The sequence below is a fragment of the Mucor velutinosus genome (assembly GCF_035048745.1).
Source record: "Mucor velutinosus strain NIH1002 chromosome Unknown tig00000093, whole genome shotgun sequence".
Lineage (NCBI taxonomy): Eukaryota > Fungi > Mucoromycota > Mucoromycetes > Mucorales > Mucoraceae > Mucor > Mucor velutinosus.
In genome coordinates, this window is record NW_027041907.1 from 1,046,777 (window position 1) to 1,066,895 (window position 20,119).

At 39.3% G+C, this 20,119-nt stretch overlaps 8 protein-coding genes across 8 annotated transcripts; 6 read left to right on the top strand and 2 right to left on the bottom strand.

Annotated features, from left to right (window-relative positions):
- Window positions 1-107: 107 nt before the first annotated feature.
- ATC70_002087 (uncharacterized protein) lies at window positions 108-546 on the bottom strand (the record flags this gene model as incomplete). The annotated part of the gene is made up of 3 exons (XM_064821470.1): window positions 108-136; window positions 200-362; window positions 421-546. The coding sequence occupies 3 exons, from the start codon at window positions 544-546 to the stop codon at window positions 108-110; spliced, it is 318 nt and encodes a 105-aa protein (XP_064681156.1).
- A 2,784-nt stretch (window positions 547-3,330) lies between these two features.
- ATC70_002088 (uncharacterized protein) lies at window positions 3,331-3,879 on the top strand (the record flags this gene model as incomplete). The annotated part of the gene is made up of 1 exon (XM_064821471.1): window positions 3,331-3,879. One exon carries the CDS (start codon window positions 3,331-3,333, stop codon window positions 3,877-3,879), a length of 549 nt encoding a protein of 182 aa, XP_064681157.1.
- A 136-nt stretch (window positions 3,880-4,015) lies between these two features.
- ATC70_002089 (uncharacterized protein) lies at window positions 4,016-4,611 on the top strand (the record flags this gene model as incomplete). Its single annotated transcript, XM_064821472.1, has 2 exons — window positions 4,016-4,115; window positions 4,178-4,611. 2 exons carry the CDS (start codon window positions 4,016-4,018, stop codon window positions 4,609-4,611), a joined length of 534 nt encoding a protein of 177 aa, XP_064681158.1.
- A 130-nt stretch (window positions 4,612-4,741) lies between these two features.
- SCS2_1 (phosphatidylinositol-binding protein scs2) lies at window positions 4,742-7,158 on the top strand (the record flags this gene model as incomplete). Its single annotated transcript, XM_064821473.1, has 5 exons — window positions 4,742-5,224; window positions 5,288-5,481; window positions 5,542-6,106; window positions 6,165-6,830; window positions 6,886-7,158. The coding sequence occupies 5 exons, from the start codon at window positions 4,742-4,744 to the stop codon at window positions 7,156-7,158; spliced, it is 2,181 nt and encodes a 726-aa protein (XP_064681159.1).
- Window positions 7,159-8,883: 1,725 nt separating this feature from the next.
- ATC70_002091 (uncharacterized protein) lies at window positions 8,884-9,459 on the bottom strand (the record flags this gene model as incomplete). The annotated part of the gene is made up of 1 exon (XM_064821474.1): window positions 8,884-9,459. The coding sequence occupies one exon, from the start codon at window positions 9,457-9,459 to the stop codon at window positions 8,884-8,886; it is 576 nt and encodes a 191-aa protein (XP_064681160.1).
- A 518-nt stretch (window positions 9,460-9,977) lies between these two features.
- On the top strand, window positions 9,978-10,547 carry ATC70_002092 (uncharacterized protein; the record flags this gene model as incomplete). The annotated part of the gene is made up of 1 exon (XM_064821475.1): window positions 9,978-10,547. The coding sequence occupies one exon, from the start codon at window positions 9,978-9,980 to the stop codon at window positions 10,545-10,547; it is 570 nt and encodes a 189-aa protein (XP_064681161.1).
- Window positions 10,548-16,964: 6,417 nt separating this feature from the next.
- ATC70_002093 (uncharacterized protein) lies at window positions 16,965-17,873 on the top strand (the record flags this gene model as incomplete). The annotated part of the gene is made up of 2 exons (XM_064821476.1): window positions 16,965-17,577; window positions 17,638-17,873. The coding sequence occupies 2 exons, from the start codon at window positions 16,965-16,967 to the stop codon at window positions 17,871-17,873; spliced, it is 849 nt and encodes a 282-aa protein (XP_064681162.1).
- Window positions 17,874-18,161: 288 nt separating this feature from the next.
- SCS7_1 (fatty acid alpha-hydroxylase) lies at window positions 18,162-20,033 on the top strand (the record flags this gene model as incomplete). Its single annotated transcript, XM_064821477.1, has 9 exons — window positions 18,162-18,299; window positions 18,374-18,537; window positions 18,607-18,715; window positions 18,777-18,903; window positions 18,958-19,095; window positions 19,148-19,397; window positions 19,456-19,700; window positions 19,766-19,867; window positions 19,927-20,033. 9 exons carry the CDS (start codon window positions 18,162-18,164, stop codon window positions 20,031-20,033), a joined length of 1,380 nt encoding a protein of 459 aa, XP_064681163.1.
- Between the last annotated feature and the right edge of the window lie 86 nt (window positions 20,034-20,119).

The window sequence follows — 20,119 nt, forward strand, 5'->3', positions numbered from 1 at the left end:
ATTCCTTGTTGATGCGTTGTGGTAGTTGTGTAGATAAATACAGAAATTCAGGGATTTTTCTTTTTATTTCAAAACGTTCATTTTCATTCTAGAATAAAATAGGTGATTTAATGGTGTTCAACGTTCTTGTGGTGCTCTATTCAAGAAATGAGTACATCTCTCCCAGCATTTTCATCCTTAATCACATCTAATAACTTACTCAAGTGGAAGTGATAGTCGATAGTGTAACCAATAGCAAAGACACCGAAGATGAGGTGAATCAAAGGAGTAACAGAGGCGTTCTCACCATCAATGTAACGGGCCTTATAACGACCCCAAGGTCCAGAAGGCTTGGCAGCTTCAACGGTACCCTTGGGCAATTTCTATCCGAAACTGTTAATGTCATTACATTTCGACCAAAACATCCATGATATATCTCACCTTGTAGAAGCTGACCAATTGAGAGATTTGACCATCCTTGGCAGAACCAGAAAGTCTGGTAGCAGCAGCTACATTAGGAGGGATAAGAGTCTTGGTGGTGTAGGCACGACGGAAAATGGCACTCATATTATGAAAAGTTTTTGGTTTTAGATAAAGTGTGGGGCACAAAATAAAAAGAGACAAAAAAGAACTAGAGAAATATATAAAATGCTGTTAAAAAAACACACCAGGGGGTGAGTTTGGTGACTGGACTGAAAGGGGATTAGCAAACTGCATTTGGCCTGTTTATACGTCACCGCTTTATCCATCTATATATACACACACACACACACAGAAGATCGCTTAAAAGTCCGGAAGAAGAGCAGAAGATGCATTGACCTGCTTGATGCTGATATTGAGTAGGTAGGTGACATCTACTAGCAATAACACCAAGAGTTCTCACTCGTTTTTTTTCCATGATATGTCAAATCCATCTCCTTCAATGTTGAGAACCCCCTTCCAATGTTCAAATCCAAGATTGGTAATGTTACTTGGTAAACCAGATGCTCAGAATCAGCTATCCACATATTTAATTCATCAGCAGCTTCTAATTCTTCATCGAATAATGACCCGCTGATGTACAGCATAACTTCAATTTTGGCATTCTAGTATTATGCCTAAGCCTTACATTGATGAATTGCAACTGTGAATCCAACTTTTCAAGATGCTGTACGTATGTATCCATGAGAAAAATTCCATACATGGACATCTAACATACTGCCATTGCCTCCTACTACTCGAAAATACGCAAAATGCAGCAAAAGTTGTGTAAGTTTGAACCATAATTTTTCACGTTTGAAGCCGCTTTGAGCAACCAGGATAGCGCCATACAGTTGCTGTTATCCAGCAGCTACTTCCTGACACCTTTGCGCAACTTTTTGAGCCAAAAAAAAAAAAAATATGGCCAAAAATCGACCAAAAAGCATGAGGGGTACGGGGATGGCTAACGTACCAACAAAATATTAAAGCTCATAAATGTACAACCTGTCCGGCAGTGCTGTAGCAGCGCTTGCTTTGTCTGCTTTTTTTTTCCTTGGGCTAACGTACCAACAAATTATCTCTAGACATTGATAGACTTGCAAACTTCTCGTATTGCAAGTAATATAAATACAAGACGATGAATGACAAAAATGCAAATTTCTGGTTCCTATTAAGTATGAATTTGTCAATATAGGCTTTCAGTTTGAGTTGTGGTGTAATTTATTCATTTACATTACTGAGGAATAGTTGTAAATTTGTGCAGTCCAGAGAATGATTTTGAGCTTTACCAAAATCAATATGCCTCCTATTCAAATTAGAAGTTGCACAGACTGCAGAACTGCCCTCTTCAAGAATTTCAGCTATCCATCCACCAAGATGTGATTCACGCTGTGTAAATAAAAGCTGTAAAGCAGAAACATTACCAATTTTGACAGCTTTCAAGCCTTCATATATTGACATGTAGACCTTTTCTGAGCCACCGGAATGACACCAAATTGTTGTATTCGAGTAGTAGTAACTTCCTGACATCGTTGCTCAACTTTTTGGGACCAAAAAAAAAATATGGCCAAAATTCCACTGAAAACCATGAGGGGTACCTCATGGTTTTTTACGAAAATTAAACGATCGCCTTTTTCGCCTTGAAAATAGAGGCTTTTACTATGGTATATCTTGAATCAAAATATTTCTATTAATCTAACGTAACCGCTGAAATCATCTTTGTGGGACCTTGGTATGTAAAATCTCTGCATTTTTGCCAAACGCCTCATTTCATAATTTCAGTAATTGCTCAATAATTTTGTTCAAAATACAACTTATAATTAGGATCATTCGATGCGGCTTGAAAAGTACTTCTAAAAAGCTTAAGGAAGTGAGAGGTAATCACAGCAGTCTATATAGTCGAATCTGACAAAATACATTGAACAGATCGATTTTTGATCAGAATCAACGAATCGAGAGAGATTAACAAGCGAGCTTTACATTGATTTCTGGCTGCTGGCAATTGATGATGCTTGTGAAGCTAATAAGAATGGGGCCTCAAGCAAAAAAAAAAGACCACAGTTTAGCTTGAGTACGTCTTATTGCTAATGTATCGCGCTTTTGTATATGATAGATTCAATAAACAGAACATGTGAGGTATAATGCAAAATGCGAAATCCTTGTCCTCTTCAAAATGACATATTTTTAAACGCGAGATCCATATTTTTGTAAGAATCTCGCAATTCATTTATTAGATACAAACCAACATAGAGATCAATATTGCAAGCTATCTGTCACAGAAAGGCGTTACAATTCACCGTATCATATATACATGCTTAACTTTGTAGCAAGCTTAGGTTTACGTCTATCAGTTTTAAATCACCTAACTCACCTACTTTGCTCGTGCCTGTTGCAGTACTACCAATCTACACTGAATCCTATTTGATACCTTAAAATACCATCAACTGCACTATACTCATGGCAAATTCCGCACGGTGTGCAACCTCTAATCACACAATAATGAGTAAATGTTGGCTGTGCCTGCTGCAATACTAATACACAAATTACTGCGCAATTGATTGATCTCGCTGCAAATGCGATTACAGATGGACTCAATATGGATGATCTGCTCTGATCACATAACTGAATCATGATTTTTGCAAACATGGCAGCCGCGGGCCAATAATTGTGTGCGACAGGCACATACATATAGGAAATACAAGTGGCATAATGGGCTCTATTAACAAGTTTGATTTATAATTCTACACCTTGAGTAGTGCAATTGACTGATTTTGAGTCTGTATGACAAATTCTGATATTGCAAGCTTTTTACAGCTCCTATAAAAAGGGAAGAAATTTCCTCAAATGTCTCTCTTTTTCTTCTAATCAGAATCAAGCATATAGACTATAGAAATGACGTTGACCAAGAAGCTCTCGCAAATCACCGTTCGACCTGTCAAGGCAGAAGAATATGAAAAAATCAAGCGCACAGTGTATGACATTATCAATGTAGCCTTTAAATCAGATGATAGTTGGACCACAGACAGAGCTTTTGTCAGCATTGACCGTATTCCTACTGCTGGAGAAGCAGAATTTGATGCCAGATGCAAGGAACCCAGTGTACTTTTATGTGCATTTGGTGAGCAGGATCAGATTGTTGGTGTAGTGCATATTCAGGTGCAAGGAAGTGAAGCTCTGTTGAACTGTTTGAGTGTCAGTCCCGGTCATCAATCGCGCGGCGTTGGCAGCCTCTTAATCCGAGAATCGGTCAAACACATTCAAGCCCATATGCCAACGATCAAGGAAGCAGTTGTGCATGTCTTTGTTGCTCGCCCTGAACTGACCACCTGGTATGTGCGTATGGGATTCAAGGATGCTGGTGAAGTGATACCTTTCCCCTATGGCGATATCCTCATTGTAGATGAAGCACCATTGGCAGTTTTGAGATACCCAATCTTCTAATTGGGCCATGTGAATCAAAATTTTAAAAAATATATACTAGACTCCCTCCTCTCAATTTGTGGTGTTCCTTTTCCATCTTTTGTGTCATTTAGACATTTGTTTCGTTTTGTTTCGTCGATTATTCACTACTGCTGCCATGGTCCAACCTACAATCTCTGTTCGCACTGCTCTTCCTGCTGACGTCAGGTACAAGGAAGAAGCTGCCAAGGTTGTCAATGCTGCATACCGCTCAGAAGGTTAGTCTAAAAAGCTTCCTTGACATTTGGCCATGCCAACTGATGCATGCTTTTTAAACTAGGTGGCTGGACCACCGAAAAGGACATTGTCAGTGGAGAACGTTGTACAGTTGACATGATGGAAAGGTTCATTTTGGACAATGGCAAGCCTCATACCCTTTTGTTTGCATTCGATCAAGATCAGCTCATTGGCACTGTTCAGATTCAACATGCTCCTGAACATCCTGGAGAGGCAGAAATTGGCCTGTTCTCTGTCAGCCCAGCACATCAATCCCGAGGCATCGGTGGCAAGCTTGTGCGTCAAGCCATGTTAGAAATGCATCAACTTGGCTATCACACTGCCATGATGCATGTATTAGAAAATAGACCTGAAATTTTGGCTTGGTACAAGAAGCTCGGTTTCGCTGAAACTGGAGAGCGTATCCCCTTCATTTGGCCTGAAATGCTCAAAGTCGATAAGGATCTTCACTTTTTAACCTTGAAGAAGACAATTTAATAAATTTAGAGAGGATTAATCGGTTGTTCATTTGAGGTTTTAGCCCCTTACAGATTGGGCCTTTTTTTAATCTTGGTGTGTTCTGGCCCTCTCTTTTCTTTCTCTTCTCTTTATCTCCCACACAACCAGTATGTCTGATTTGAACAAGGTCTCATTGATTGATACAAGCGAAGAAGAGCAAGCAAGCCTTGTCCAAGCTATCCCTGCTCCCACAGCTCCTGCTCTAAAGGAACACGATAATTTGCTGGACGATGTTGTGGAAGATGTTCAGCAACACACAACTGCTTCTACCACTACTGAGCCCGAGACAAAGCAGCAGCAAGACGAAGCCATCATCCTGGCTACGTCCGCCAAAGAGGAAGGCTGGGAGGATGATAAAAAAGAGCATCCTCTTGCCTCTCTCTCCTTGGAAGAATACGAAAACAATGATCCTTGGGCTGCTCAGCCCGAAGACAATGCTTTATTGCAAGCCGATGTAGAGGAGGAGGATGAAGATCATGCAGAGGCCGCTCTGGTTCAACAGCCCGTTGCTACAACCACTGTATTTGACGCAGACAATCGACATGAGCCTGTCAATGAGGAACAACTGGATGAGGACACTTCTGCTACCAAGGTGAATTCTTCATATTCTTTGATGTACCTAAAATTGCGCCTCTCAACGTGTTTCATTCTATAGGGATTCCAAAACTTTCATGATAGTGATAAAATCGATGATTTGAATGTGAAGGGCCAACTTCCAGAATGGTTGGTTGGAGAGCACTTCACTATTGGTCCCTCCACATTTGACATCAAATACACTCGCAAGATTGAAATTGATGGAGAGCTTCAAAACGCTAGTGCATTTTACACATTTGGACATTGGTTTGATGCGTAAGTAGGCCTCTGATAGAACAAGATGAGAGCAAGAGGGGCTCATACTGCAGACATTAGACTTCCTTTGGTGAACAGATTTGATTTAAATGGCTCCAGAAATTCAGTTACATACAGACATCGATCCACCAGCCGCAGACTTGTAGAGAAGATCAGAGAACACCACGGATACGCACCTCAGCATCCCAACGCACTATACATGTCAAACACCAACCAAACCGTGCTATCCAAGTTCCTGGGTTCCTCCAAAGCAAACAAGCCTGATGCTGAACCTTGTGCTGCTCGTATCTTGGCCAATATTCCAGGTTTAGAAGGACGTCTGTTCGCTCAAAACTATGCTAACCATGTGCAAGAATTGGATCCCTTTGATTTGAAACCAACTCGTTTGCTTCAATGGAACGAAATCAATCCTAAATTCAAGGGCACAAGTTCTTGTCCCAATGGTAAATACGATGTCCGTACGGGAGAATACATCAACTTTTCAATGGAAGTGGGCTATCAGTCTGTAAAGTACAACTTCTTTTCCATCTCTGACAAGAATCCCAAGGGATCGCTTCTTGCATCTGTTACTGCACCCATGGCGTATGTGAACAACTTTTCAATGACACCCAAATACATCATCTTTGTAAGTGGAGGGCCATAGCATACACTTATTTATATTTACTGACATGATCTCAAAATAGGTAATGTGCCCTATTTTAGCCAATGCTGGTGGTGTCAAATACAACTGGAACGAAAGTATCATGGACTCGTTCTCTTTCAGACCTTCTGAACCGACCTTGTTTTATGTCATCTCTCGCGAAAAGGGTGATGTCGTAGCTACTTATCGCTCTGATCCTTGTTTTGTGTTCAACCACATCAATGCCTTTGAAGATGACCGTGATGGCGTGTACCTGGATATGATCTGCTATCCTGATGACACAATTGCTCGTCAATTGACAACGGAATACCTGCGCAATCCCTCCACAATGCAGCCATCCCGCTTAGTCGCCTCTGAAGTGAGACGCTACTTGCTTGCCAATATTGAGGAGGAGAAGATTACATACATGGCAAACAACTCATTGATACCATCCAAGACCAGCGTTACCACTCGCATCTTTGGTCTCTTTGGCAAGAAACAAACGCCTGCCAGCAATGATTTGGAGTACAACAACCAAAATCAGGACATGAACAAATGGTACTCTTGGATGCCTATCGCCTCTTATGACAAACGTGTTCAACCATCGATTGAACTACCCCAAATCAATCCCAAATTCAGCATGTACAAACACACCATCATGTACGGTCTTGGCTTTTCGGCTGCTAGTTCGCTAAAGGATGGTGCTATTTGGGATAGCATTGTAAAGACAGTAAGTGGATGTTTATTCAAAATTCGGATAGCGTGCTTAGCCCATGTATAAATAGAACATGGATACCAAGCAAATTGAGGCATCGTGGCATCAAGATTTCTGTTATCCCAGCGAAGCCGTATTCGTACCAAGACCCTCTATCGGTCCTGAAGACGAAGTTGGCGAAGACGAAGGTGTCTTGATCAGTGTCGTCATGAATTCTGCTAAATCCACTTCATTTTTACTTGTTTTGGACGCTGGATCATTGAACGTTTTAGCTACTGCTGATTTGGAAAGATTGGTACCCCTCAGTTTTGCTCATGGCTCTTATCGACTTCGAGAAAACTAGAAGAAAAAAGATCGTCATCATGCTCTCATCTATATAATATATGATCTATGTGTAACTTTTTTTAATCATTAAATGAATTTGTATAATGAATGTTCGTTCCTCAATGTATACTATGGATGCATGTACAAATTCTCTTGGATCTGCATGAGCTCGGCTGATCATCTCTTGTTTGTTATTGTTACGATAGATTGATGTCAAACAGGTGTATAAGAAGCTTGGCAGTGAATCAGAAACTGATACAATATGCAGGTGCTTTTGAACAGCTGATAATGGTGCTTGTCCAGAATAAGAGCTCTCATGCAATTAACCCTCAAAGTATATAGAGATAAAGTGCCAAGCTTGATACATACTACAACACTTGGGTTGCATCCAGTGAAAGCAAAAGAACGTCTACCTACAGATCAAACGTATTATTACTAAAACTACCATGCATCTGAGTTTTGAGATAGTCTTTTGTTGCCATGGTAATGAGCGTTGACAGGCAAAGGCAATTTCTTTGATCCATGGCATGATTTATACTATAAATACAGATCTGTGTACGCTTAGATCAAAAGAAAAGAACTCTAAACCAACCATGATTTCATATTTTGAATGCATAAAAGGAGAGTAATGATAACATCATGGATCCCATTTTACGCTGCTTCTAAATAAAGTTTCGTATCCTAAGCTCAGCAGGATGATTGGTTGACCCTTACACAAACGAGGCATAAATATAGTCAAGGAAACACAATGATATCATGTCTTGTTCGAAATTTAATATAAAAAGGGTCAGAAAACGAGTTTTTGTGTTTCTTTTCTTTATTGTAAAAACATACTAATTATTAAAAATGGCCTTCACCTCATCTGATATCTGTAAAATTATCGCTGGTAAGTTGCGTGTGGATCTGCTGTAAAATGTACCCATGTATTTATATCATTGTTACTGTTAGCCGTCATCTTGCCTCCTCTCGGTGTCTTCTTTGAGAGAGGTTGCACCTGTGATCTCGCTATCAACATTGCTTTGACCTGTCTTGGTTTCATTCCCGGAATCGGTAAGTTGAAAGTGTAAAAGAGAAAGTGAGGTGATGGTGATTTGTTAACATGTCAACTTGTAGTTCATGCTCTCTACATTATTCTCAAGTATTAAGAACAATACGCGTGTCAGCATATCTGCAAACAGACTCCATGTATAAAAACCAAGCTCAAACAATTCTATATATTTCAAATTTGCAAGAAATATGAACATTTACTTTATACCAACATACTAATATAATAAAATGAAATAATATTGTTGTAACAAAATAGCGTTTTGTGTGTTTACCATGTATAACGCAATGCTGAATGTGCCATAGCACATAATTTGCTAGCGAGAAGAAAAAACTTGTAATCAAATAGTAACATGCCATTATCCTGCGGGATGGAATGGCCTTTACGAAACATGTAGGGAGGCTGTCGAGTCTAACTGTGATACAAGAGTAATACAAACCATACAAATAGAATGTCTTTTCCGTGAAATATGAAACGTAGCACCTTTTGAAGGATAAAAGGAAATCGTTTAAATCATAGCGCATTGCAAGATCATGAAATTATGCATGTAAAATGAGGTGGAATGTCTGAAGAGAGTTTTCTTTTTATTAGTGCCAGGTATGATCTATATGGAAGCAGCATGTATATATATATATATATGTAATGTATGCGTAGTGTACACTTTTGGTTTGATATGGGCAAAAGAGGGGTATATTGTATTCAGTCATAGAAATCATCTCTATCAAATATGTCTTGATCAGCAACTACAAACGCATCGCTCAAGATGTGGTTCACCATGGTGGCTAATCCAACTGTCTTTTCTTGCTTTTGCTGCATTTCTTGCTCATCAATAGAGGTTCTTGGCGTATGCAGCTGCTCATCCACCTCATGTTGTGGCGGTAGTGAGGGCGACGAAAAGTAGAATGGAGCATGCTGAAATCCGCTATTCATACTGGTGGTCGTTAGGAAGGAGTTGATAGACGCTGAGGGGACGATAATTTCTACTTTTTCATCGTAATAACACCCTACATTTACAGGAGATGAAGCAATGACTGAATCCCGGTTTTTGCCTTTCGCAATAGGTGATGAAAACCATTCACCCGCAGGAATACTGTTGCGCTTTGTCTTTTTGCCAATGCCCAATGTTGACCACCGCTGTTTTTTGTGCGTCGTAGTGTCATCACAAGACTTCTTTTGTTTTACACTGGTGTGCTCTTGATGTTGAGCAGTGCTGCTGGTAGATGTGGATGTGGATGTGAATAAGCGAGACAGACGATTGAGCATTTGATGCTTCATTTTTAGGTTGGATGCAAGAGAAAGAGGAAAGAAAGCGACATGTAAATATTAAAAAGTGTGCTATATATTCATACCAAATGATTTGATATGCAATACGGCGTAATGATCTTTTAGTCGCAAAGTGTCTGTATTCCTTGATTAGGTTTCATTTCCCAAAATACATCATGTAATAGTGCCTACATGACAAACACTGCTTTCTAGCCATGCATGGCCAAATTTACATCCCACTGTGTATTGCCATCATCAAATGGTATCTATATATAATAGATATCCTTTTCATTTGAGCATGCAACATAGCATAAAGCAAGGCGGAAAAGGGCACATTGGAGAAGGGGGTCAAGGACAGGCCGCCAGGGGATTGCAAGTGCTTCTTTCTCCTTTGATCCATTTGCCACCATCATTCATTTGATCCAACCTCTGTGTGACTTTTGGATGCCAGATACTAAATGCACCAACAAAAATGTGTCATCACAACACCCTGCTCTCTTCCACTTCTCGCTCAAGTTCATTTTCCAACCATGCTGTATCGTATTATTCAAAAAGCAACCTTGCCTACCACCCGCCGTCTTATTTTCAACACATGCCGTATCCAGGTTCAACGTAATCTCTACCTGACTATCTCTAAAAGCAGCATCCACACAAGCGCAAAGCAAATGTTTGCTTCATCTCATGACTGGCGACAAACACCTGCGCCTCAACATCCGCTCATTGACAAGATCCAGCAACACCCTCACATCATGCAACAGCTGGTTGATTTTACCCAATTACTCCAGACCAAAGGCGTGGATGTATCTGGCAAACAGCCTAGTTTTATGCAGGTCATGAAGGTCATGAATGACCCAGACATCAAGGAAAAGGTGCAAAAGTTGGCCCAGGACATGCAAGCTGCTGGTATCCAGCTGGACATGCAAACCATTCAAGAGCTTCAATCTAATTTCTCCAACATGTCAGCAACTGCAACTCCAGAATCCACTTACACTGAAGAATCAATCAACGAAAAGCAAGAGCAACAACAGCAAAAGGAGGAAAAGGAGCATGGCAGAAAGCGCGGTGTCATGAATAGAGTCAAGGGATTGTTCAAGAAATAAATTAGCATGTATAAAATCAATCGATGATGGATTTGAAATACGGTAGTTTCTGTCGATCATCTCTTATTGAATTAATAAGGTTTAAGTTTTTAGAGGATCAGCATCATGTATAAGCTATTTATTTCGCTAGTAAGGATTGGGATTACTTATTGAGCTTGTGGTATAGTGGATTGATTGCAGATATTTGTTTGACGGTTTACTGCGCAATCAGCACCCTGGCAACGGCTTGTGATACCTGCCATCCAGTAATTGCCGCTCTCATTATGCACGGCTCTTGGATTTGTCAATTCATTTCACTGCCCTCATTGTGAATGTATTGAGGAATCAATGTAAAAATGCTTAATCGACTCGCATTCAATCGTGGTTTTGATGAGACTCATGCATCATATATGTTGTACATAATACAAGATGGGTATGGAGATTTTTTATCTTGCAGTGAGGTATATACTTTAATTTATATGGGTGTTTACGCTTTGAATGACTCTCTACCTTCGCTTCGCTTTGGTGAGAACCAACCTATACGGCGGCAGCTCGCGCTACCGATTGCTCTTGCGTATCTTATTAAAATACTGCTACTTTCATTTTGACCTTCTACTTAGACATGAAAGCCCTTCCTATTATCTGTGAATCTGATTCGTACGTGATGCTGTACATCCATACACACGTAGCTACTTTATATACGGACAAGCAGTATACTGGCATTTCCCCTTTTTAGTCCTTAGTATCCCTAATACAACAAAATATGAGTGCATTTAGGTCGTGATTTCTCGTGTTAGAAGCTGTTTTAGATTGTCAGGATAGCACCAAACAATTACTCTCATCCAGCCGTTACTTGCTGACACCTTTGCTCAACTTTTTGGGGATCAAAAAAAACATGGACGAAATTCGACCAAAAAGCATGAGGTACCCCTCATGGTTTTCATTGAAAATCAAACGATCGCATTTTTCACCTTGAAAATGAAGACTTTTACCAGGGCATATATTGAATCAAAACGTTTCTATCGATCTAACGTAACCGCTGAAATCATCTTTGTGAGGTTTTCATAAACAAAATTTTGACTTTTTGGCCAGAAACCTCTTTTCATATTTTCATAAATTATTTGATAAGTTTATTCAAAACATTTATATTACTTGGTACCATTGGATGCGTCTTGAAAAGTACTTTGAGATTGTATTAGGAAGCAATTTTTTTTTTTTGCAGGGGAGACGAGCTCCAGGTTTTATTTAAAGTCCTTTAAATGTCATACCGAGGGATAGAAAAGACTGTTGGTAGACCCAATAATGTCTGAAATGAAGGGGAATAAGATATTTTTGAACTAAGTTGGGAAAGAAATCTACTACTAATAGGGTGCGACACCTAGAGCCAGTACAGTCTTGCGGAAATCGTCAAAATATAGATCATGGATAAGAGTACAAAACACCAAACGAGGACATTAGTACTATGTCAAAAAATCAAACAACTTGCGTTCACCAGGATTTGAACCGGGGATCCTTCCGTTGGCATACGGGAGTTCTACCACTTCGCCCTACCACCAGGGGCTATATTAGGAAGCAAAGGATGATCTTCACAACTTATATAGTCGAAGAAAGACACTTTCTGTCCAATCTTGAACAGAAAAAATGTTCTGGATTTGAATCAATTTTGGCGGCTGGTGCGGCCGGCTGGCAGACTCAATGCCCTCCTTTCCATCATAAAGGCAATACAGTAATAGATACTTTTGAAGCGTATGGAAAGTAGATGGCAAATCATAGAGCATTATCGTTAGCTATGCTGTTCTTTTTGAATCTATATTTGATAACGCCAGTCTATCAAAATACTTGTTAGATCAACTTCTTTCCTTTTTGAGGCTTTGAAAGTGTTTAGGGACCATAAGTTTATCATGTTATGATATTACATACAGGCAAAATCTCTTGACGTTAAATTATATGTATATGATTAAATTATGTACAGGCTTTAAAATACATTGGTCATAGCAATCAAAGGACAGTACAAGCATTGAAACAAGATGCAATCATAAAAGAGCATAATATTGAAGCTAATGACAAGACGTGGTTGTTTTTTATTAATGTGTATTTGAGTTTATGAGATCACCATACTTGATGGATTAAGATTTTTGAGGCTATTTTGACTTGTATAGATAGAGATAGCAGAGATATAAGAACGGCTTGGCCTTGTATAGATGTCAGGCATTAATTGTCTTGATAATTGATTGAGTAAGAGGAAGCACAGATGAGAGTAGGGCTTGACCTTGTATAGATGTAGAGATGATATATTTGAACAGTCTTGTCATTTTAGGAGCTTGTAGGAAGCACAGATGAGAGTAGGGCTTGACCTTGTATAGATGTAGAGATGGTATATTTGAACAGTCTTGTCATTTTAGGAGCTTGTAGAAGGCACAGAGAACTTGGCTTGATAGCATTTGGAAAGAACAGCTTTCTTTAGATGAGATAGAACATGAGATGGCAGAGGTAACTAGATAAAGATGAGATGAGTACACAAGTACTGTGGCATGAGTGCGTAACAAACCATTTGGGCAAAGAAAATTGACCATCAATAAAAGGAACCAACACTATATAAACAGGTACCAAGGTGTAAACTTGCTTCACCCATCACAAGATCATCGACACGCTCAAGCCGCCTCCATCTCCGGATCATAGGGTTAAACCCTACTCTCGTCGGCAATAAAGCTTGTGATCATCCCGTAGCATGACCAATGGATTTGTCCTGCAGTCTACCCACGATTATGAAGCGGTGATCCTACTCAGTCCCTACAAAGTAGTTTTTCGGCACTATGTAATCAATAGGTTAGTCAACATGGCTCATACGTTCAACAAGATAATAACTTACTCGCACAGTTCACCAAGGTCTGCATGTATCAAAGATAGTGTGGCCTTTTTCTAGCATGGACCAAGAGACGTAGAGAGGACCATGGATTTGTAAGGCATTGTATGTAGCAGTAGTAGAGGCCAATAGACAGTAGAGTATTTGATTTAGATGACCATATGTAGAGAGAGAGAGCCCAAATGTCTTGTAGTGAGTTTGCTTGTATAGAGTATTTTGCTTGTTGTAGAGAGATGAGATGAAGAAGAAGAGGGAAAAGCTGTTGAAACAAATCCCTATTTATATCCTTCTCATCGACTTTTATGTGAGTCTAGTATCCTTGCCACACTCAAATTCGTTTCCTTTTACTTTTCTCCACAATATACTACTTTTAGCGCGTGAAAATAGTACCATTTTGACGTTTGACACTTGCTCTATTTGATCCGCTTCGTCCGAGGCTTTCAACTGTTTTCTGTCTCGAGTTATGTCCATTTTGCTACTTCAAAAAGCCCTTTTTCCACCTTCACATGAAACGAGTTCCCCCATCTCTCCCTAGATGTAATTAACAGACAACTTCTCACGGGCTCAGCCTCATCAGAAAGTAAACAAAAAATGTCATTTGACACTGAAACAAATGCAGCTGGTTGCTTGATTAAGTAATCTTTCTCTACCTCCCCTTAATTTCTCTCTCCAAAATCACACAGTTCCCGATCCATCTCTTCTGTTGTTTGTATTCGCCATAGACTCTCCATCTAATTGGGCAATACAGGATGATAAGGTTGGCTTACTTGTTGCTTACATCATCTTGGAGCCAGTGCAACAATTGATTCTGGATTAAGAGACAAGCGTACACCTCGGAAAGCAAGAGTATCATATGAATATTACTGCGGCTATCTCCATGGAATGGAACATAATGAATTGTTTTCGAACCAGTGCAAGTCATCTTGTTTCCAGCTATCATGGTTGCTGCCAATGATGTCAATCAAGTGTTTGCGCTACTAGATATCATCAATATGCCCACATTTACATAATGAGTTGGTCATTCTCGTGTATCATTCCTGCAACCTGTTTTTAGTTCTTATGCCAAGAGCATGCATCCCATAAAGAGTCAACACATTTCATATCATTTTTTTTAGGAATCGTCCTCTTCTAGAAGGTACTCGGATCATGCAAGATCAAAATAATTCATTTGCTAAGCAAAATTGAGCTTTAAAAAAATCACATGTAAAGTAAACAAAAGGACATGAATCGAAGAGAGATAAGCAAGTAAATGGCCAATTTGTGGTCAAAGAGAGGATATTTTATTAGAAAGTATGTACATCATTCGAAAGCAAATCGCTTGAGGAATCCAATGGTACTATTTTCAGGGTCCTAAGTAAAGTACACATCGCGAAATTCATCAAACAAGGCCGTGGGATTTCCAAAAGAAAGAGGTTTCTGAATTAAACTTCACCTGCAATATCAGTTTTATCTGTGTGCTATTCTGTTGCTTTGGATCATGTCACGCTCCTCCTACGTCACCAGCCTGTCCTTTTTGGGTCTCACGTTGGGTACGCTATCCATTTGAGAAGGAGTCTCGCTTTCTCTATAATCGTTTCTGTGGGTATCATTGCCGTTATATTATAGGGCTTTGAGCAATCAAGGAGAGTCTTCTTTTAGCCAGCCAAAACGGATTACAATCCCGCTCGACTTTCTGTCACGATTCGTTGATTTTTGATCCTTTTGCAACTCGATCGACTTATTTTACGAGATTCGACTATGAAAGTTGTAGTGATCATCCTTTACAGCCTTAAGATATCTAGAAGAACTTTTCAATGCGCATCCAACTGTGTTGGGTATAATAGATATTTTGATTGAACTTGTTGAGCAATTTCTGAAATTATGAAATGACGTTTTTGGCGAAAATGTCGAGATTTTATATATCAAGGTCTCACCAACATAGTTTCAGAAGTTGCCCTGAATCGAGAATTAATATCATCATAACATAATAAATGTTCAGTCCTTAGACACTTTACAACCCTAATATGGAACCTGAGTTTCAAGACATCTGTCAGGCCTGGCTCATATGAGAATAATGATTTTACAATCAATCAACAAAAACCACTGTTAGTTCTACCCTCTTTCCTCTGCTCAATACTGTCAATGTTTTATTTGAACAACGTCTTGGAGCCTTAGAGATTTCACTACTTACTGCAGACATCTTACGCAGCCCATGAATCGTCAATATCCAGACTAACGTTATTAAATATAGAATGCAAGACGATGCCATTATGAACGATATAGAATGCAATAAGATATCATTATAAACGATAGCTTTATGGCCTACCACCTACTTTTCATACGCTTCAAGAGCATTTAATACTGTATTGCAGTATGAAAAGGGCGTTGAGTTTGACAGCTGGCCCCACAAGCCAAAATTAATTCAAATCCAGAATCATAGTTTGTTCCAGATTGGACAAATCTTGATGATTTTGAATTCGATTAAGCTATTTTTGCAGATTCGACTAAGTAAAATATGATGATCACCCCATGCTTCCTTAAGCTTTCTTGGAGTACTTTTCAAGGTGCATCCAATGGTACTAAGTAAAATAGATGATTTGAATAAACTTAACAAATGATTTATGAAAATATGAAAAGAGGTTTCGGGCCAAAATGTCGAAATCTTACATATCAAAGTCCCACAAAGATGATTTCAGAGGTTGCTTTGGATCGATAGAAACATTTTGATTCAAGATATACCATAGTAAAAGTCTCCATTTTCAGGGTGAAAAACGCGATCGTTTGGTTTTTGATGAAAACCATGAGGGGTACCTCATGCTTTTCAGCTCTTACACACTACTCTACTCAAAAAGAGTTGCATGTGTCACTACAAAAATGAGCACTATTTGTACTCATTCAGAGTTATATATTTTTCCATTAGCACTTGGGGGATTTTTGTACCAATCACAGATGATATCGAAATTACATGTAATATCAAAATCCAATGCTGTTGGGCTTAATAGGCCCTGCTGCCTATACATGGCTGCCTATAATGCGTTCTGCCCTCTACTATACCTTGCTGCCAATTGTTTATTGATCGCAATCATTGGGGAATACCTTCTAAATATCATTTGATCCCAGTGGGCTATCATGCCTTCCACAACTCACTTGTACCCCCACGCTACTAGTTGCGCTTGGTTTAGCTTTCTCTTTCGACTGATGCAGAAGCTTCTTCCCTTAACTATATTGCCCTGCCTGCCTATCAAATCCTAGCTTCATTCTCTACGCTGCATTATTTTTGTAACAGTAGTTTCAAGCATGCTATTGGCAGTTTTTATCAGTAGTTTCTTTTGCGAAAGCATTTGATGCGCAACCTCCTCAAAACATTGCAAATAATTTTGATGAGCACGCATCAAATACAAATTTCTGATTGCAGTCAACGCAAAGTACTTTCATCTGCTGGTATGTGATTCAGCAAATTGGTGTTTAGGAAAGAGCACAAACATCTTCCCCAACTGTGTAACTGTGTACGTTGTGGAACAATCGAGTCGACTCACCAAATACTCTTTATAAGGAAGCCAGCATCACTTTTCTATTTTCGTCCGCTAATTCATCAAATGTTGAAAAACGACGCAGCTTATAAAGTTGCTAAGAGAGCCAAGAAAGCCACAGAAGAAGAGGCAAACAAGGAATCAAACAAAAAGGTCATCAAGAAAATGCCAACGAATGCAGAGGAGATAACCTTGAAGAAAAAAGGCCAAAAAGCACGCAAACAACGTAGCCGCTCTACAACAAAGTCTCAGTTGATGAAGAAGAGCTCAAAGACTTCATATGCGAAAGCCATCAAGTACATCAATGAGCTTGAGAAACAGAATAGGCAAGCTGTAACCCAGCCTAATGCTTCGTTGAACGACAACACTAGACAACTTGTCCATGCAAACGGAGCATTTCATTTTGACGATGACAGCATCGACCATGGCTTCGACTACATAGAGCCTTCTAACCAGCGTTATGGTTTCACAACCATTTTCAGACAAAAAAAACAAAGAAGAATTAGAAAAGACTTTTGGGCTCAAGAAAGTGTCTCGCTCAAGAAGTGGTATCTTAAATCTCACGGGATTCATGGCCATGCTGACCCTACCCTCAAAGTCCCAAATCAATTGAAAAGCACATATCAATGCGACTGCAGCAATAAGAAAACATTGGAGGTATATTGTTATATGCTACACAGTAAGTAAATTTAGTGAAACTCCAAATATTACACAAGCTAAACTGACACTTGATTTGCAGACCATCAAAAAATCAAAGTTGATTATTGTATGCATCAACCAATCCTAAAGAAATTGGTATTGATGCAAATGTTGCCAAGCAGCACAATTCAACCAAAAGCTGCGGTCCATTTCGCCGTCTCTGAAAAACTGATGAGCTTGAAGCTACATGGAAACATTTCAAATTATGCATTCGTGAAGACGCAGAATGTTGATAATCTCTTGTTGAGTAACTATGGTGAAAACGACTTAAGTTAGATGCTGCAGACCATTGTGCTGTTTATCTCAATATCTCGCCGTTCTCTTTTCTCTTTAGTTTAAAAATTTGAATAACGGCTTGTTCAACACACTACAAGTAATATATCGAAATTTGAAGAGCCATGCCTTGGATGATTTACGACTGGTCAACCACTCTTTGTACTGTCATGCGTGTTTTGTGAGTTGCGTTGCAAGGCATCTCGTTAGCAAAAACTGATGCAGGCTTTCTTTTAGGATGGTGATACCGTTGGAGTTGTAATGGATGGCAACTTCCAATTAAAAAGAAAGATGAACAAGCGAAACCGAGATGATGTAGATCTCTATCCTAGTATCCTTTCAACAAGCTACGACATTGCACAGTTGTGGGAAGTCGAAGGTGAAGTTGAAAAGTTTGCTAATGAAAAAGATGATGCGAAAGAAGAGCTGGTAAGCATATTGACATTATAGATGCACTAAAATGTTTGTACTTGATGGTGCATACTAACCACATTTTCATCAAGTGTGGTCTTGAAGAACTAGACAGCATCAACAACCCTACGTTCAAAGCTGGCTCAGAGAAAAATCGAAAGGTGAGTAACCGTTTTGACGAAGAAGGAGTTTTTTCTATGAACTGTGCAAGACATGGCGTGCCTATTCGATTATACGAGATTTATAATGGCGAAGGGTAAGTGGATCTTGGTAATGCTAAAAAAAAGACTAACAACTTTCTGATTCCCCTAAATGATTGTAACAGGCGTAAGTACGCACTTGCGGCTATCAGTCATCTTATGAGTTTATTGGGTAACTCTCAGAAACTACTAACTATGTATGACATTATTTGCTTGTGTAAGGGCAAATTAGAGGTAGGCATATACATATTCAGAGACTGCATACATCGATTCCAACACAAGAACGAACTATTAGTCGTGTATACCAGGGCTAAAAGAGAGGGCTCCTTTATATCTCGTGACAGTGTTCCACGCCTATGCCCGTAGCATGCATTGTCAAGTCCAACACCATCCACGAGTTGTCAATGGCAGTGGCAATACCGGTAAATAAGCATGAACAATAAAAGTGGAGAACAAAATACTGACTCAATAATCAGATGGCGAAGGTGTAGAGCGCTTCTGGAGCACAGCAAATCGCTTCATTTCCATGATCAGACAGATGAGCAAATTCAACCGCAAATCATTGTTAACAGATGTCGTATATCATTTTAGACAGAACAAAATGTTGGAAATTCGTAAGCTATACATAGCTTTCATATTGTTGTCTTACTAATCTATTTATAACAGCGGGACAAATCTTAAAAAAGTACACCAATGCAATGAAGAAGGTGAGCGAGCTCAACATTACAAATGAGAAATTTTTTGCACTGGAAGAACAGTGGAGTGAGCATGTAGAGATCGTGATGATTCCAGCAACTCCTGCCGCTGTGCAAATCCTTATAGATAAGGCAGAACAAGAAACCCATGTCAGTAGGTATTCTTACTACCTAAAATTAACCGTTGAATATTTGCTGTTGAATGACTTGAGAGATGAAAGGTAACTTTTAAACATGTGCATAGAGGAATATTACTGTTGAACCATTTTTAAAATGTAGTGGAAGAAAAATTGAAATCACTACCAAGAAAGATATCAATAGAAACAATTTTTTGGTCGATCAAATCAAGCAATTACAATCTGTGTATGGGTATGCGATGATCAACAGCCTAGATAATCCAGCCTTGCAAGAACATCGAGAACGGATCATTGAAGTTCGATACAATGTAATGAATACATTTGTAAAACACCTCTTGTTTGCAATTCTGATGAAAGAGCACAAGATATCTCAACCTGGCTTATTTGGTAATGGCTTGGCCTTTTGTGAGAACGAAAACTTCCCTTAGATTGAACTCTAACCCAAATGATAGGCACTGCAAAGGCGGCCAGAGTTATTTTGTCGCTTGAAATATTGAAGAAGAAAGCAGAGGCGATCATTTTGATGATCAACAAATTTGTAGAAACCTCATACAGTGAGTTATAATTTTGAATCGCAAGCGAGAGCAATATCTTAGTGTATAATGGTATGAAGGTACGCAGGCAGAGATCGACAGAAGAAAGAAGAAGACAGTCGGAAAAGAAGTGGAACGGATCAGACTGTATGCTGCCGAAAATGGTCTGGATTTGCCCACCCCTTGAACGACTGGCATATATTGAAAAGAAACGTCGAAGAAATTTCTATTTTGATAGTAGGCTCGAGTAAACTCAATAGCATAAGAAGCATG